Source organism: Enoplosus armatus, chromosome 15 (genome assembly GCF_043641665.1).
Source record: "Enoplosus armatus isolate fEnoArm2 chromosome 15, fEnoArm2.hap1, whole genome shotgun sequence".
Classification (NCBI taxonomy): domain Eukaryota; kingdom Metazoa; phylum Chordata; class Actinopteri; order Centrarchiformes; family Enoplosidae; genus Enoplosus; species Enoplosus armatus.
In genome coordinates, this window is record NC_092194.1 from 17,707,045 (window position 1) to 17,723,662 (window position 16,618).

Genomic DNA, 16,618 nt, shown 5'->3' on the forward strand with positions numbered 1-16,618 from the left:
GGTGGTGTTGTTGCTCAGACCTGCAGAGCCAGGAATAACAGGGTGACGGTCTCTGCAACAGGTTGCTTTGAGGGGTGATGGAATAAAGAGCTCATCAGTTTATGTTCCCATGCTTATGGGATAAACCAAGACTGCACATCCATAGCATGCTTGGGAAACACAACCTAAACAAATACTGATAAAAGTGCAATATTAACTTGGCTGTCTGAGTGATAAGAGAGCAGACAGGAAGAAACATGCACATTGAAAAGTTTTAAAACAAACATGAAATACTGACAACTCAATGATCTTGTCAACAGTGAGTTCAATGATTTTAAGGCCGATTTGACTCACAATGAAGGATGAATAAAAGTGACAAATAAGGAAATTAAACTTCTACTCACCAACGTTACAACTGAAGTCCTTTCAGCTCCGTGAGAGTGCAGTGAGCATCGTGCAACTGCAGCACAAGCCGCAGTTCACCTTGATTTAACTTGACACAATTCCTTGTAAACACCTCAGCTCCAGCAAGGCAACGAGGCGCGCGACACGCTGAAGGACATGCAAATTTCCCCCGAGGCGACCCCGGGGGGAAGTTTAACAAACACGGGCCAATGAGGCAAAGTTCAGCCGCGAGCTCCGGGTATCAACAAAGCTCCGCACTGGTTGGACAAACTGTCAGTCGCTCCTCAGCGAGCTTGTGACGGCTGATGTGTCCGCTCAGGGCGGTCCCTGAACGGCACACGTGCTGCGTTCACGACCAGAAAAAGCAGGGATTTTTCAGTGAACACACATCAGTTCACTTTAGTAATTCGTACTAAAGTAAAAAATAAAAAAGGTGTTTGTAGGGCAGTGACCTTAGTAAAAGTGAAAGTCATTTGTTACAATAATACTTGATCCCTAATAATGATCAGGTAAGGTTTTAATTCAATTACAAAAGTAAACGTAAGCTGTACTTAATGAAAGACAAGACTTTAATTCAGAAGTGTATCTCTCAGATTAAACGTAAAACTAAACTATAAAAGTTTTCTATAAATGTAAGATAAAAGTCACATGGAGACATTAATTACTTAGAAAGCAGACTAAACTGTTTTATTGTATAACCGTTAATTATATTTTTATATTATATGATAGATATATTTAAGACCGTACTTGCCAATAGCTGATTCATGGGGCTGTGTCAATGTCTTTGATGGTGGGAATTGTCTTTGTCAAATAGAAAAAGCCCCTAAATCAGAATTTAGATCATTTTATGACAATAAACCTTTTCATTAAAACAAATATAAGTGTTTACAGAGTGTTCGCAGCAGCCACACACATCTAAAGTACTCAACAGTAGTGTGAAACTGCAACTCTAAAACCTCAGAGCTCAAAAGTAGGAACTTATGAGGAGCACTTGAAGGTAGCAATACCCCATACAGCTGTGAACTGTGGCTGACCCAGGGCCAGTTTGGCTATAGCAGTTGTTGTTAAGTGAACGATGAATCACCTTTTAATTATAGAGAAAGAGCAGCAACATTGCAATAAATAGTACGTGAGCAGGGAAATGACTAACTTAATGATATCACTGCTCTGCTCAGATCTGCTGTGGCACGTCACGATTATTCACTTTACAATGACATGCATGTTTAAATGATGTCAGCTGTTGTTTTTGTTACATGACAAGGTGTTTATGAAATATTGGATGTTTCAGATGTATCACCCACATGTAAAAGATACAACTTATGTGTGAAATTGTGATCGCATCTTCCTTTACTTAAGAATAAATTGCGATAAATAAATGGCTTTCAGCACTCATACAGTTATATTGTCCATATACAGGTGTTTTAGCTTTTAATATGTGGCTCTGATATTAATTTACACCTCATCCGACCATCTGATTTTTATTTATTTACACTTCACTGCATCTTTTTCAGTCTCACTTCAACATTATGTTACTTAAAAAGATCATAATGGTAACAGAACGTTGTGTACATATGATTCAATATATTCTGGACTGATGAAATACACTTTTAAGGCTTTGTCAGGGCCTGACGGCAGACTTTAGCTTTGGGAAGAGTCGGAGAGCGTTCTGCATTGTCACCTCCATCACCGTCTGCAGCGACACTCCTTTGATCTTACTGATGTACTCAGCAGAGATACAGATGTTTCTGGGCTCATTTCTCACCTGCATTCGGGACACAGGACAAGAAGGATATAACATGAGGGGGTGATGAAGCTTTAATGATGAATGCATTTAAACATTGTAACAGATTTTTGTTGTGTATGTCACAAATATGCATGTAAAAGAAAAGCAGAGGAGTTTTAACAATATCCTCCTAAAAATATAAAAACATGCAGGTCACAACTTAAATTACTGCTTCAAATCAAAAAGGATTAAAGGGTTATCACAGCTATAAACTGCATGGACTGCCAGCAAATATCCTGGGTTTGGATTTCTGAGGGAAAAAATACTTTACCTGCTTTTCTGGGCCGAGAGCAGGCGAATCAGTTTCGAGACAGATGTTCTCTAATGGCAGCTGTTTCACAAGTTTCTGCTTCTTGGTGGAAAATACAGAAAGAAACATTCATCATCAATCATTAATTCAATGTGATAAAAAAACAACAACAAGTAAACATGTCAGTGCTGTCTGATGAGACCATGTTAGTAGTTTAATTGTGTAAACTGTAGATGCTCAGATACACAGACAAAGATATTCAAACAATTTGGAACTATATCTATAAAATATGTTTTTTGTCTATTTACACACATAATTAGTGTTGCTAAGGGGAAACAATTGGGGTTATGATACAGTGAAAATGTAACTTGATCGGGTGCTGTACCTGTTCACTCCGTATTATGGACGGTGGGATAGAAAAGAAATATCCAGCTTTCACTCCCTCCATGGCAACAGACGGTTTCCCATCAAAAGCATGAAGCAGGGCTTTTTCGACACCTAGTGAAATTTCAGAGAAAGTGCAGTTTACTTTTCAAATTGCTCAAGTAAAATCCACAGGCAAACGGAGAACCCAAACTTGGTTGTTTACCTTGCTCCTTCAGGAGGTGGATGGTGGGTCTTCCTGCAGACCGTGAATGAACATTTCTAGAAGTAAAACCCACACACAACAATATTATGGTCTATAAGTCTGTTGGCTATGAGTCACATTATGTCTTTCATGTTAATGCACATGCTGAGATTCTTTTACAAACACAATAATGCAATTATGATACACATCTCGCATAACATATGAATTTACTTTCTACTTGATGTGTCGAGCACAAATGCTACAGTCCAACTTGATTTGTAGGATGCTGCACTCCCTGAGAATCATTTCGTGAAGAGGCTCTTAAAAGAATCTCCTTTCATGAAAAACTGCTCCCAAACATGTCACCACATTCAGGGATAGGCCTCCAATAGCTGTTTGTTCATAAGTATTAAATGTTTTCTCGAACCACCTTGCGAAGCTTCAATTCAAATTTTACCAGTTGAGAGAATATCGTCTACAGTACTACAGTGTGACTCACAGAGGGAGGTCCAGTTCCTTGGCTATCTGTGCCTGACGAATGAGGACCTGCCTTTGGCTCTCTTTATCAGTGTCATTGCTGACATATCTGGGTGTAAAATCCAAACCAACCTAAAAGAACAGATGTGAAAAAGAGTTAACTGTTAACATACATACAAAAGAAAACCAGAACAGCAAATTGCTAATCAATGAAGTCTCATCAGAATTATTACCTCCCCAATGGCCACAAGGTGATCTTTGTATTTCTCTATTATGGGTAGAGCAGCCTCTAGATCCTGCGTAAAAAACAGAAAAAAAATATTTTTTTCTTCACTATAATATGACAACTGTAGAAATTCACTTACACCTGGTGGAATTGTCCAGGCTGAGAAATCTGGCAATAATCTGGCCAACAAACACAAACTACCTGGCTGGCTAGACACCACTACAGGTAAGTGAGAAAATATGATTTTTGTAATTTGGGTGAACCGACTCTTCATCTCGACCCTACCTGGAGAGAAGCCCCCCTCTGCTGCTCTGGGGAAACTTCTTGAACAGGGTGGACTCCTAGGCAGGGAAAAATAAAACCTGGAAACCTAGGACAAAGTTACTAGTCAGTATAAAGAGACAAACAACATGTTACATTCATATAATATCTCTCTAATAGTTCTAGTTACCTCTGGGACAACTCAATGATCTTTTCAAATTCCCCAGCATGCTCGGCCACGGCTAATAGCGCCAACAAGCCAGCCTTGGAATTAATAAAGCAAATAAATTAGTTAAACACACTGTAATAATTATTCTGTACAATGCATCTTAGCTGAGACGCCTCACCTTTTTTGAATTCTCAACCACCTCCTCTATGTCCTAACAACAGAAAGAGACAGACTTAAAGCCTAATGAGATATTTCAGATGTATAATATTCACTTAAATATCCTTAAAGCCCGACCATACCTTGTCAAAATCCTCCGCAGAGATATGACAGTGGCAGTCAACGTAGCCATGCATGTGGACAGCGTTGCGTGCAAAATCAAAACATTAGCTTCTTCCTGAAAGAGAGGCGGGCCGCGCATGCGTAGACTCGTTGGAGCGCGAGCTGCAGAATGCAGCGTTGCCCGGGAGAGCGGCGTTCCATTAAATCTGATTGGTTAAACTCCACCGGCGCATCGACGGACAACAGATTGAACACTCCCAGTGTTTTCAAGAAACGACCTCTTGTTTAAACTGCATTAACATGATCTTAATAAGAGTTTTTCTTCCTTGTCTCCTTCCTGTCTTGTGTTCTCACTTTCGCTTCATCATGTGATCTTCTACCGTCAACTTTACGCTTTGTGTGATAGCAACTCCGTCGTCCTCCGGATCGTTTTTATCACACAAGGTGATTTTGACCTGAAATGGGAGGTTTAACGATTTCTTTGCTTTTATCGATGCTGTCGGTCGGCACCAGCAGAGCAAAATACGAACCAAACTGGGAATCCATCGACTCCAGACCGCTGCCAGAGTGGTACGACCAGGCCAAGTTTGGCATCTTCATACACTGGGGGGTCTTCTCTGTTCCGAGCTTCGGCAGCGAGTGGTTCTGGTGAGCTTTGTTCTCCATGTCAAGCAATTAGTTCACATATTATTACGACATGATTTCAACTTTTACAATTGGGTGTTCTTGGGAAAGTTGGGACATTGAGCGAGATAAGCCCTGCTGGTGGTATCCAGGCAACCACAGGCATACATAGAATTTATATTATTAATTAATTTCCTTAATTCTGTAATGAAGTCACAAGTAGTCTGAGGAGAGCATTTGGAGGAGGAACCACCATAAACGTAAGGTCCATTTTATAGATTTTCTGGAGCTTTCGGTCATGTCTCATGATCTTCTTCAGCAGATGGAGTCTCCCCAGTTGTCTTGTTATTATAGATACACTAAGGGTTTCTTAAAGGCTATAGAAAAACATTTGTTGTAGGGTGTAATATTGTCAACCCTGAATACAAATTGAAATGATTCACCTCACCTTCATTAATTGGCTCGTCTTGCTTCAGCCTGTCTTGCACTCGTTTTCTTTTCCAGGTGGTACTGGCAGAAGCAAAAACTAAAGCCATATGTCGACTTCATGCAGAGGAATTATCCTCCAGACTTCAAGTATCAAGACTTTGCACAGCAGTTCACTGCTGAGTTCTTTGATGCCAAAGAATGGACGGACATCTTTGCCTCATCAGGAGCAAAGTACATCGTCCTGACCACAAAACACCATGAAGGTACAGGACATCTCTCTTGTTTAAGGACAAGTACATGATCCACATATTTGGAGTATTAGTGCCACGCTGCATCCCTTCAGCCATGCAGGAGATGTATTGTTTTAACTATGTATTTTTCAGGTTTCACACTATGGGGCTCAAAGAACTCCTGGAACTGGAACTCAGTGGATGTTGGACCTAAAAGAGACCTGGTAGATGAAGTGGCGAGTGCCCTCCGTGCTAACAGTGACCTGCGTTTAGGGTTGTATCACTCTCTCTTTGAGTGGTTTAATCCGCTCTTTGAACAGGATGCTGCCAATGTCTTCACTACAAACTACTTTCCTACCAGTAAAACTCTGCCTGAGCTTTATGAGCTCATTGTCAAGTTCAAACCAGAGGTGCTGTGGTCTGATGGAGACGGAGACGCACCTGACAAGTACTGGAACAGCACAGGCTTCTTAGCCTGGCTCTATAATGACAGGTAATAAAGTTAAATTAATTTATGCACTAAGTGTGTTTTTATTAGATGTATCACTTACATAGCCAGTGGGATATTAACCTGTATTCCTTCACAGTCCTGTACGAGACACAGTGGTGACGAATGATCGCTGGGGCTCTGGCTCCATCTGCACCCACGGAGGATATTTTACTTGCGCTGATCGCTACCAGCCAGGACACCTGCTCAAACACAAATGGGAAAACTGCATGACCATCGACACAAAGTCCTGGGGTTACAGACGCAACGCTCGTCTCAGTGACTACCTCACCATCGAGCAGCTGGTAGCGGTGAGAGTTGAATATGTTGTTTACCTGTAAAGTGTTTCATTAGGTAACCAATCTGCTGACTGCTCCATCTAAATCATGAAATTAAATGGCTTATATACAGTAAACTAGCTTAAAACTATACGTATGTCGAATATATCTTTTCTTTGAAGATTGTGAAAATATTTCGACCATCTAGAGGCTAGTGTGTGCCAAAAAAGTTTGTAAAAGCTCTGCAAGAGATTTTACAAACTTTCTTTGACACATCACAGACTGTTGTGACAGACTATAGTTTAAATAACAAAATTCACAAAAGGGTTTCTGAAAAATAAAGACCACATTTCCCATAAATCCTATACTGTTCATCTCCTCTTTAAATTTAAATTTCATTTTATTTTCTCTGTTAATCGATTGGTTGGTAATGAAATAATTGAAATCATAATTTTCCAAAGCTCAAGTTGACACATTTAAATTGCTTGTTTTGTGAGAACAGTCCAAAGATATTCATTTTAATATTATAGACGATAAAATAAACCAGCAAATATTCACATTTAAGAAGCTGGAATCTGTACATTTTTGGCATTTGTGGTTAAAAAAAAGAATCTTCTGTTAGTGGACTAATTAATTAATCAGCTAATAGTTAATAGCTCTACTCTACAAGTTTTAGTCCTATTTGCTCTGAAGGAACAGCGCCCTCCAGCTGTAAAGACATCTTTGTGCAGTTAAGCAAAAAGTCTTAAGTGTCACTTAACATGCAGGGCAGTATAGACTAGGGTCCCATAGATGGTCCCAGTCTTCACTGTGACGGTTTGTTAGTTTACACTAATTATGCTCATGTGTCAAAATGAAGCTGTGATGATGTTCAGCAGCCATATACAGTATCTTTAACTCTTAACGTGTGTGTGTGTGTGTTTCAGACGCTGGTGGAGACTGTGTCCTGTGGGGGAAACCTGCTGATGAACATCGGCCCGACACACGATGGAAGGATCGCCCCCATCTTTGAGGAGCGTCTGAGGCAGATGGGTCAGTGGCTGAATGTCAACGGGGAGGCCATCTACAACACAACAGCATGGCGGGCTCAGAATGACACCGTCACTCCCAACATCTGGTGGGTTCTCGCCTGTATTTGTATAATATGTTTGGTTTGCAGTGACGAACACTTTCAATCAGCCTGGAGATCCCTTTTTAAGGACATTTATAGTACAAATTACATTTGTCTTCTTTTTGTTCTTGATATTTAGATGTAAAAATCCCCAAATCCTTGTACAGAAAGTGAAGGACGAATTGTTATGTGTGTCAGCTCATCGCTGTGGGTTTCTTGTACAACTTCAGTGGGCACAATTTATTTAGCTTAGTAAAATCATGCATTACATAACTAGCATGTCATTTTACCCATGATGAGAAGTGATTTTATTGATGATGATGATGATGATGATGATACAGGTATTTATTGTGTTGCTTTGTTGGTGGTACTAGTGCTGGTAGTCCTTGCTAATTTTACATTAAGGAGCACATTAGAAATAAGTTTTGGACTTACATTGTGTCATGTTTGACATGTTCTCCCTCATAATTTCAAACAAACTAAAGTGTAATGAGATCAGATATTGCTAATTATGTATTTTTAAGCTCATATTGATAATAATTATATATATATCTTGAAAGTTATGTAATGGGTCTAATCATCAACAGGTACACTTTCAGACCACAGGAAAAGAGCATCTTTGCTGTTCTACTGGAATGGTCCAATACTGGATCTGTGATTCTGAATGAACCTGTGGTTACACAGGGACAGACTCAGGTAAGACTTCGACTGCTTAGTAACAAGAAATTGCAGTACAGAGGTCATCTAGAAACAGTGTCTCCGTTACATAGTTTGTCCACCAATAAGTTTGTTTTTCCAGTACTGGTCGGGCTCTCTGTAAGACATCACATCACATCAGTGAGGATCCTCCATCACATTAGCAGAGAGAGAAATGATTGGCCAGTATTTAATTAAAAGCTCAATATATCTGCAAACTGGTCTAACCCTGCTAGAATGTCCAATAACCGCACTGCATCATGGGAAATGAGGTTAACTCGTTCACAGAGCAGCTCTCTCTGTTTTTTCCTCCCAACATGTCAACCTCGTTCACGTGTTGCTTTTGTTTCTAAAAAAGGTGGCGCTTCTCGGTCACGGGTCTCTGCAGTGGGAGCCTGTAAATCCCAGCGGACTGCGGGTTCTCCTGCCCCCGCTGTCCTTCAGCCAGATGCCATGCCAGTGGGCCTGGACACTGAGGCTGACAGGTGCCACTTAAAGAGAAACCACATCACTTGAAGAGGGGCAGACAGAGCTGCAGGCCCGAGAGAAAGACCCAGCGTTTAATATGTTTAAATCACTGCACACAACCCATAAAATGTGCTGTGCTGTCTGCGACTTGCACTGTTACAATATGGTAAAAGGATGTTTTTGAAGTACGTACGCAGGAAGTCAAGAATAAGCACTAACACATGATCGTTGTTTCTGTATTGAGTAACTTTTATGATTAAAGTAGTAGCTCAGAGTTTCTTAACTTATGCACATAAAGGTCATTTTTTTGTGATTTTCTGACATTGTGAAATATGACATGTTTTTTCTGCACTTAATTATTGTATTATTTATTTGTATGTGATTTCCATGCAGTCTGCAGCACCGATCAATATGGTGGTGTTTGTTTTATATGTGGAGGAATGTTTGAATAAAATAAATGAACCCTTCAAGCACCATCTTTTTTATAATCTAATATTTGCATGTGAAAAAAAAAAACACGTTTTCTTATAATTCTTTGATTGTAACTATAAATTGTACCAACTTGATTTTTGCACCCCTGAATTGTCTCAGTTCTTGCGTCCTGGTAGCGCCCCCTGCTGCTCACATCTTTAATAACACCCCAGCCGTGCGGGACATTTTAAAGCACGCTGACGGCGCAAAACTGATCTCTACACCCCTGCTGTGTACGGACGACCGGGGAAAAGCAGATTCCCTGTCATGCATCAGAAACATGTCGGGGAAATGAAGTTATCTGCGTGTTGCACGGTGACTGGTAAGCCTCTGTTCCCCGCTGCTTCACACCGAGGTCATGCTGTGTTTTTAAGCCGTAATTTTGTGCTTCTTCCTCCGCCGACCCACAATAGCAAGAGGTGTATTTGTCACCTAAGATGGTGAGTCCGGTGCAGGGCAGATCTCTCTGTTGTGTCTGCTCTCTGTTGCACGCCTTTAAGGTGGGAGGTCCCTGTTCTGCAAATGTTCCATGACGTGCAGATGGGGGGTTCGCAAGGGGTTCTCACGTCCGTGCATTTCCCCCCTTCAGCAGGCTATCCCCAGCCTGGGACCCGCACATGACAGCTGATCCCCTGAACAACAACAACAACAACAATAACAACAACAACAGAAAGATGTGAGGATGCAATTCACGTGTGGACACATGTACAATGGATTGGACTGACAGCAGAGCTGCATGTCGCTCATGTTTAACATTTAGCTGACATGTTTAGTCAGTGTTAGTGAGCAGACAACTAAAGCTTAAAGCTGGGATTTAATTAACATGTCAAATATGGAGCTTTGACACATGAAGGTAGGGCTGAATACAATGTGATAGACTGACTTTGAGTTGTATTATGAGGATTTGATCATAATATTTTATAGTTCTGTTGTCCAAATGAATACTTTCAAGGACATTGTAATGAAAGACAATCATATTTGAATATTTTTTATAATTATATATATTTTATTTTTTAATCGTGCACCATAAAATGTCAAGAAATAGTAGAAAGTGCACAATTTGACAATTTCAAATTGCTTGTTTTGTGTGACCAAGAGTCCTAAACTAAAAAATATTTAGTTTAATATCATAGAACACTAATCTATTAATCTGCATTTCACTTTCTTGTATAAAGAAGATTCATTGTTAGGATTAATCCTCTATCAAATGGCAGAAAAATAGTGGAAAAGTCTCATCACAACATCCCAGAGCCAAGAGTTTTGTCTGACCATTCATCCAAACCCCCCAAAATATTGAGTTTACTATTATAGAAGGCTATGAAAACCAGCCGACTGACTAGCGATTTTTCGACTAATCCTTTCAGCTGTGGTCTGATGTAATGCGTACTGTAGGAGTTAAACAGAGTGCATTGCATCGAACATCAATTTCACATTTGATTTTGCATACATCTGTCATATTGTGATACATGCATATGAGGAAATATAACCAAATTGACTAGTCCTAAATGAAGGCAGCATTTTATATGATAGACCAAGAGAATATTTGCCTTTTCTTTATGTATGATTTTATGGTCATTTACACTGTAAGTAAGTAGCTCCATTTTAATGTCTATCACAAGAAGTATAACCTGTAACACTGTATGATATATATTGTGCGGCTGATGCCCATTTTTCTCCACTCATTTCTGCAGTCTTGGTGCTGTAGTCTGTGGTGGTAATTATATATGTAGACAGGAACTGGGAAACTGCTACAGACGTTGGCATGGTTGCCATGGAAACACACAATCATGTCAGATTATTTTCAGGTACTGCTGTGATAATAGCGATAAGTACGCCTGGTTTGAGAGGCTGACTTAAAGAGGCGGATAAATGAAACGATGGTTGATTGATCGGAAAGTTTCGTTTTTAATGAATTAATGGTGCATCAAGTGAGAAGTCAGGACTTGCAGGGGTGTGTGTGTGTGTGTGTGTGTGTGTGTGTGTGGGGGGGGGTAGGTTTTATACAGCGTTTATTGGTGTTTGTATCAGCTGTTTGTTCAACCTGCACTGTTCAGTGTCCCCTGTAAGTGATATCTCAGTCAGCCATATGACAGCCACTACAGCCAGCAGGGAGGAAAACCTCATTCCTTCCATTCATAAACATTCCCTCTCTCCCTCTCTCTCTCTCTCTGTTGTCCCCCCTGTCTCTCTCCCCTCCCATCTGTTTTAGCACTAATATCATTAGAGGCCTGCTAGTAGTCGGGTGCATGTGTGGCATTCAATCACATGCAAATTTGTGGCAGATTTGAGCCGGTCAGCGGAGCCGCGGTGTAGCTTTAGATAGTGGAAATGCCAAGCAGTGTGGAACATCCTGGGGGACAGACCATTATATTTATAGAGATGGGCGACTTGACCTTCACTGCACATTGAGTATCAGCCATTTTAGCGCCGCTCCTCTAGATACTGAATACAGCATAATGGATCTCAGCTGCAGTGCAGTTAGTTAGCTTCAACTTCATCTTCAGCTTGTTAGAGGCTATATCTAATAATAGCTCTCTGCAATTCCATACTGTGGAGGCACTCTGTCAATACACAGTCTCTGCATTCACTGCTTTTTTGGCTCACAGCGAGTTGAAGTTTTCTAAAGGAAATGCACTGTGAAATTACAGTTTTGCTGCGCAGGAAATAAAGGCTTGCCACTAGGGTAGGATTCTGAACTCAGAGGTGAAGTTCAACCATAAGTCGTTGCACAAGTTTAAAGCCTTTGTTCTGCTGTGTAAGCTTTATGTTAAGAGTAAGACCTCTGTTGAATATGCCTGAGCCATAGCCCAAAGCCAAGGACTCCTATTCATAGAGGCACCCAGTTGTTCTCACCCAATGGCACCGAGTGAAACTGAGGAGGATGGTCAAAGCGGGTGAAGTATTTATAGTTGTGTAAATTATATTGTGTTGAAAGGCCAAAGTTTCACACAAATGACTGAGGTGGAGTGGTCATGAATCCATTACAATCAGGGACCCCGTTTGTTGTATTAAGGGGCAAAACATTTTCCAAACAAATCATGATGAGAAATGGATTGTGGCAGGAAAGACGGTTTCTCAGCTGTTTTGGCATGTGTCCAACCATCACTTCAAATTAAACTTCAAGTCGATAGCAGACTATTTAACGTGGATAGTTTAATCTATAGCAGTCTATAGTCGCTTAATCTGAGCTCACATATGTTTTGCATGTAAAATCTTTATCGGCAAAGTAACTGCTCCAATCAAATACATGTGGTGGAGTAAAAACTACAATAGATAAAGCTACAAAATGCAAAAGGACTCAGCATAATTCCCCCCCGTGGATCAATAAAGTATTTCTGATTCTGATTCTGTATCACAGGTTTTACAGATACAACCTCACTTGGTCTGGTATGACCATGGACCAATGATCAATGGAGACTTATGGTAGAAATGATAGCTAATGTTAGGTAATGTAGATAAACATTGCTGTATAACTGCATTACTGAGTCAGTTTGCTGACTCTTTTCTACTCTACAACTGTTGTAATACACTTAAGCATTTACCATTATCCAATAATTATAGCTTGTGGCTACAGTGACTGATGTTCATTGTCTTGCTTTAATATGTAAGCAGCAATTTAAAGTTGTAGACTTTATACAGTATACTGTTGGTTCAGAGTTCAATCTCTAACAATGTATTATATTTTGTAAGCTAATTATACACTTTATAATATATGTAAAATATTTGAAAAGTAACCAACTTCCGCTGTCAAATAAATGGAGTAAAAACAAAACAAATTCTCTCTAAAAAGTACCATAACATGAAAAGACTCAATGAAAGGCTAAGTATTTGAATAAATGTACTTCCAAATCTGTTACCTGTCCAAGCATCATAGGCTTACTACTGTAGAGTAAAAAAAGGAATAAAATAAACTATAATAGAAAACAAACTAAATGATTTCACTTCAATGTGACAAGCTGCTACATATAGTAAGTAAATAAGTAAAAGTAAATAGTTAAAATTGAGACTACTCGATGTAATTATGGAATCAGTCTCAATTTCAAATCTAATATAACTGAGGTTTCAGTTGTAAATAAAAATGTTACTTTACAGTACAGAACAATACAGTCTGTGGCTTTGGGCTTATAAAAATAGTATCATCACCGCATTTAATCTTTGGTAAAATCATGTAACGAGGAAGTACTTATTGAGAAGGTTTTAAAAAGTTGTTGCGAAAAATGTAGAAGCTGTAATAGCACCATGTCACACTGAACTCATACATCTGATTCACAGGATGAGGTTTGCAGCTGCACATAATCTGCAGTATTGTCCCAGTTTTTGCCGTGTTAATGACACCCTCATCACGACTCTCTCCATTCACAAAGCAAATCCTGTCGTGATGGGAAGAACTGGCTCTGAACAGGCTGTGGGTGTCTCAGAATTCGGAGAACATGTCTAATTTTTGCAGCACCCTCACAGCCAGCCACATGCTGTCTTTTCATTGAGCTCCTCTCAGTATACAAACTGAATAGACTCACGCTGTAGGAAATGTATATTCAGAGCTGCTGCACTATGTGATTAGTGTCTTTCAAAGCGCTCGTCACTTTTGCATTTCTCCTCTACTCTACTTATATTCACATGCTCTGTCCAACTGATGTATATAGATCATAATAATGAATGTGTGTACCTGAATGAATTCATCCACAATCACACAATTTTCAGGCTAAAATAAATGATTGAATCTGGGGATGAATGAACTCCGGCTATCTAGAAAGGTGATGTTTAGCTCTTGGCATCATGATATCTGACTCCCCACTTTGCATGTAGCGTGAGGCAGCTGCTGCTGTGCTTTGAAACACAGCGAGAGAGAGGAAAAGCGTCCTTAAACGTGGGCTGTTGTGTAATCCCTCCCAGGGCCCCTTTGCTATTTTTGTGCCTGGGTCCGCACGTCACGGTTGGGTATTTTCTCTGGTGACTAGCTCGCATCAATAGATCTTCTAATGTACACCCAGTCAGCCAGCAGCTTCATGACTGATGGGACTTTACCTTGCTAATTTATTTCATTATTGTTGCCTAGACATGAGGAGAATGGAGAAACGGACTATGCAGTACGAGGAATGTCACATGTGACTGTCGATATGGGACAGGGGACTATTCAAATGTCAGGTTTGTATGAGGATTATATTTGATATCTGAATGTCAGCTGCTGCATGAGCCGAGGCTTTCTTCCCATCAGACCGTGTGCTTTATGTCATTCTGATCACAGTGAGAGCTGTTGATTGATTCTGCATGCTATGTGCTATGTTGCTGTTAGAGTACCACAGAGGGTTTTACCATCCAGCTTCTCTGAAGCCGGTCATCTCCTTATGATATTTATGGATTTGTTGTCAGCGTGAGGCTTCATGCCTGTTCCCTTTAATGGCCAACTTAGCCTCTAATGATGTAATGCAGCGGCATAATGATGCTCTCCATAGCCAGCATTTGTTTGCTCATTGTCCTCTCTCGTGTGTGTAAAGCAGTAAGGGATGTGCCCCACGAATGTCTGCTGTTCAAATAAATCTCTTCATTAAGTCATTTCTCCATCCATGCGGACATACTGTACCACAGTCAGCCCACAATCGTCCTGAAACACACCTACTGCCACCCACCTGCCTCCTGTTGTTGCACGTCATTGCTGCTGTGTCATATATTTTCGTAAAGGTTAGTGCTTGTTGCCGGGAGCGAGAGAAATTTGCAGTGAAAGGTCTGCTGGTACAGTCTCTGCACAAAAAAAGTCTGAATCTGTTGAGAGACTTGTCAGTGGGACTCTGAATATGTCGGCTCTGTTCCCTCTCTATCGGTCTTAGTTCAAAGGTATGCATTGTTTCTAGAGGGTCTTATCTCGCTGTCACTCTGCACCCATATTCCCCTTCCCTCTTCTCGTAGCTCACAGAGGATGGAAACTAAGCAATGAGGTCAGATCGACCTTGAAAGGGAGCTCCCTACCAGGCCTCTGAATTTTGTTACCCCCAGGCACCCCACTTAGTTTACCTCCCCGTTGAAACGTGAATCGTTCCGATCTGAGGCAGCTCTCGCCATCCTTCGTATGCCTTCATTATTTTTTCTCTACCCTGCTCTGGAAGAAGCCCTCAAATCTGTCCGAAAGCAGAGCCACTGAACCATAAACAGCCAAACTAGGCAATGGGCATTTGCAAAAAAAAATACAAATGGGAAATTATCACCCTTACAGCTGCTTTCAAGCATCTCTTGGCATCTCGAGAGTCACCTTGGATTCGTATCCCCTGGTTTATGCCTGAGGAGTGTGTGGTGTGCTAACAAAGAAAGAGAGGGAGTGAGAGAAAGAGAGTGAGAGTCGGAGGATGTCCTAATTAAGGGGAACTCAGAGGGTTTGAACCAGATAATCTTACATAACCTCGTTAGGGAGGACACAGCATTTGATACTGAGAAGATGGAAATGACGTGCCCTCAGAGACCCATCCCCATGGTATGAGACGAAAGTGTAGTGGCAAAAGCAATTCACTTAAACCACGGGGCTGCAGATGAGTCCAGTATGTTTATGTACAGGACAGTATGTGGTCCCGTGCAGCTCAGTGTGGAGGTGACGGCACTAGAAACACACTGGTTAAAGGCCGTGAATCCCACGAGAGGCGAGGAACCTGAACATGATATGATGTGATCCTGGCGTTGGTTTTTCTGACATTATGTCCCCCATTCTTCCCTCTTTATTTGGGTATATCATTTTCATTGTTTTGGCGGGCAAACCTCCATTGAAGTTTAGATTTGTTTGTAATAGCCTACAATGTTGACAAAAACTGAACAATTAGAATTGAAAAATTAAATCTGGGAAATAGAATGAAGAAAGGACCTGGGTGTTATATTGTGGATATTCCACAGCTAAGCTTTTAGTTATAGTTTTTCTACATAAGTTAATAAAAGTTTTGAATATATTAATGAAAGTTGTCCTCCCCATGGTTCCCCTGCAAAAAGCAACGTTATTTAACGACCATTCATTAACTTATATACAGGTATTTGCACTTAAAGAGTAAATATTATAACGTGACATTTCACATTAAGGAAAAGGAGTTAATTTAGAGATTGTTAAAGCTTGTTGAAAGGAGATGGTGCCTATTCCTATTCAGCAGATAGACACACAAAATATACATATACGATCATTCATGATACCTATATTACAATAAAAGCATGTGCCTTAAATACCTACACACATCTATGCACCTTCACAGGGCTTCAGCAAATGTGGGGCATCTGCCAGGGTTGATATGAGGTACCTTTTTTTGTTTTTTTCGAGGCTGGTAAAGAGAAAAGTTTTTTTTCCATTCCTGCTGTGATGGAGCTCATTATGAATTTTATACTCCAATTTTATTAAGAGACTTTTGGGAAACAGACTTGATTAGCTCTCGCTCTGAAGGAGAGGATCTGAACTGAGATTT

The 16,618-nt window shown here is 40.4% G+C and overlaps 2 protein-coding genes across 5 annotated transcripts; one reads left to right on the plus strand and one right to left on the minus strand.

Annotated features, from left to right (window-relative positions):
* Positions 1 to 1,781: 1,781 nt before the first annotated feature.
* On the minus strand, positions 1,782 to 4,506 carry LOC139298153 (putative deoxyribonuclease TATDN3). 4 transcript variants are annotated; one of them, XM_070921038.1, is made up of 10 exons: positions 4,418 to 4,506; positions 4,297 to 4,329; positions 4,140 to 4,213; positions 3,974 to 4,058; positions 3,696 to 3,758; positions 3,485 to 3,594; positions 3,007 to 3,062; positions 2,803 to 2,915; positions 2,439 to 2,519; positions 1,782 to 2,146 (listed from the first exon to the last, which is right to left on the minus strand). In XM_070921038.1, exons 1-10 carry the CDS (start codon positions 4,469 to 4,471, stop codon positions 2,003 to 2,005), a joined length of 813 nt encoding a protein of 270 aa, XP_070777139.1. In that variant the 5' UTR covers positions 4,472 to 4,506; the 3' UTR covers positions 1,782 to 2,002. The 4 variants fall into 4 exon arrangements, with proteins under 4 accessions (XP_070777139.1, XP_070777136.1, XP_070777137.1 ...); XM_070921035.1 differs by having other exon boundaries at positions 2,439 to 2,548; positions 2,808 to 2,915; positions 4,418 to 4,476; XM_070921036.1 differs by having other exon boundaries at positions 2,439 to 2,516; positions 4,418 to 4,476.
* Positions 4,507 to 4,857: 351 nt separating this feature from the next.
* fuca2 (alpha-L-fucosidase 2) lies at positions 4,858 to 9,173 on the plus strand. The gene is made up of 7 exons (XM_070920588.1): positions 4,858 to 5,045; positions 5,526 to 5,713; positions 5,834 to 6,173; positions 6,268 to 6,478; positions 7,372 to 7,562; positions 8,144 to 8,252; positions 8,611 to 9,173. The coding sequence occupies exons 1-7, from the start codon at positions 4,858 to 4,860 to the stop codon at positions 8,746 to 8,748; spliced, it is 1,365 nt and encodes a 454-aa protein (XP_070776689.1). The 3' UTR covers positions 8,749 to 9,173.
* Positions 9,174 to 16,618: the final 7,445 nt, after the last annotated feature.

What these genes read in the sequence shown, in the direction of transcription:
- fuca2 (XM_070920588.1), top strand. Translation starts at nt 4,858, where the DNA reads ATGGGAGGTTTAACGATTTCTTTGCTTTTATCGATGCTGTCGGTCGGC. An exon ending in GACCACAAAACACCATGAAG is followed by an intron (nt 5,714 to 5,833) that starts GTACAGGACATC and finishes TGTATTTTTCAG; the next exon opens with GTTTCACACTATGGGGCTCA. An exon ending in CCATCGAGCAGCTGGTAGCG is followed by an intron (nt 6,479 to 7,371) that starts GTGAGAGTTGAA and finishes TGTGTGTTTCAG; the next exon opens with ACGCTGGTGGAGACTGTGTC.
- LOC139298153 (XM_070921035.1), bottom strand. Translation starts at nt 4,471, where the DNA reads ATGCATGGCTACGTTGACTGCCACTGTCATATCTCTGCGGAGGATTTT. An exon ending in AAGGAACTGGACCTCCCTCT is followed by an intron (nt 3,063 to 3,484) that starts GTGAGTCACACT and finishes TTTTACTTCTAG; the next exon opens with AAATGTTCATTCACGGTCTG. An exon ending in ACCGTCCATAATACGGAGTG is followed by an intron (nt 2,549 to 2,807) that starts AACAGGTACAGC and finishes ATGATTGATGAT; the next exon opens with GAATGTTTCTTTCTGTATTT.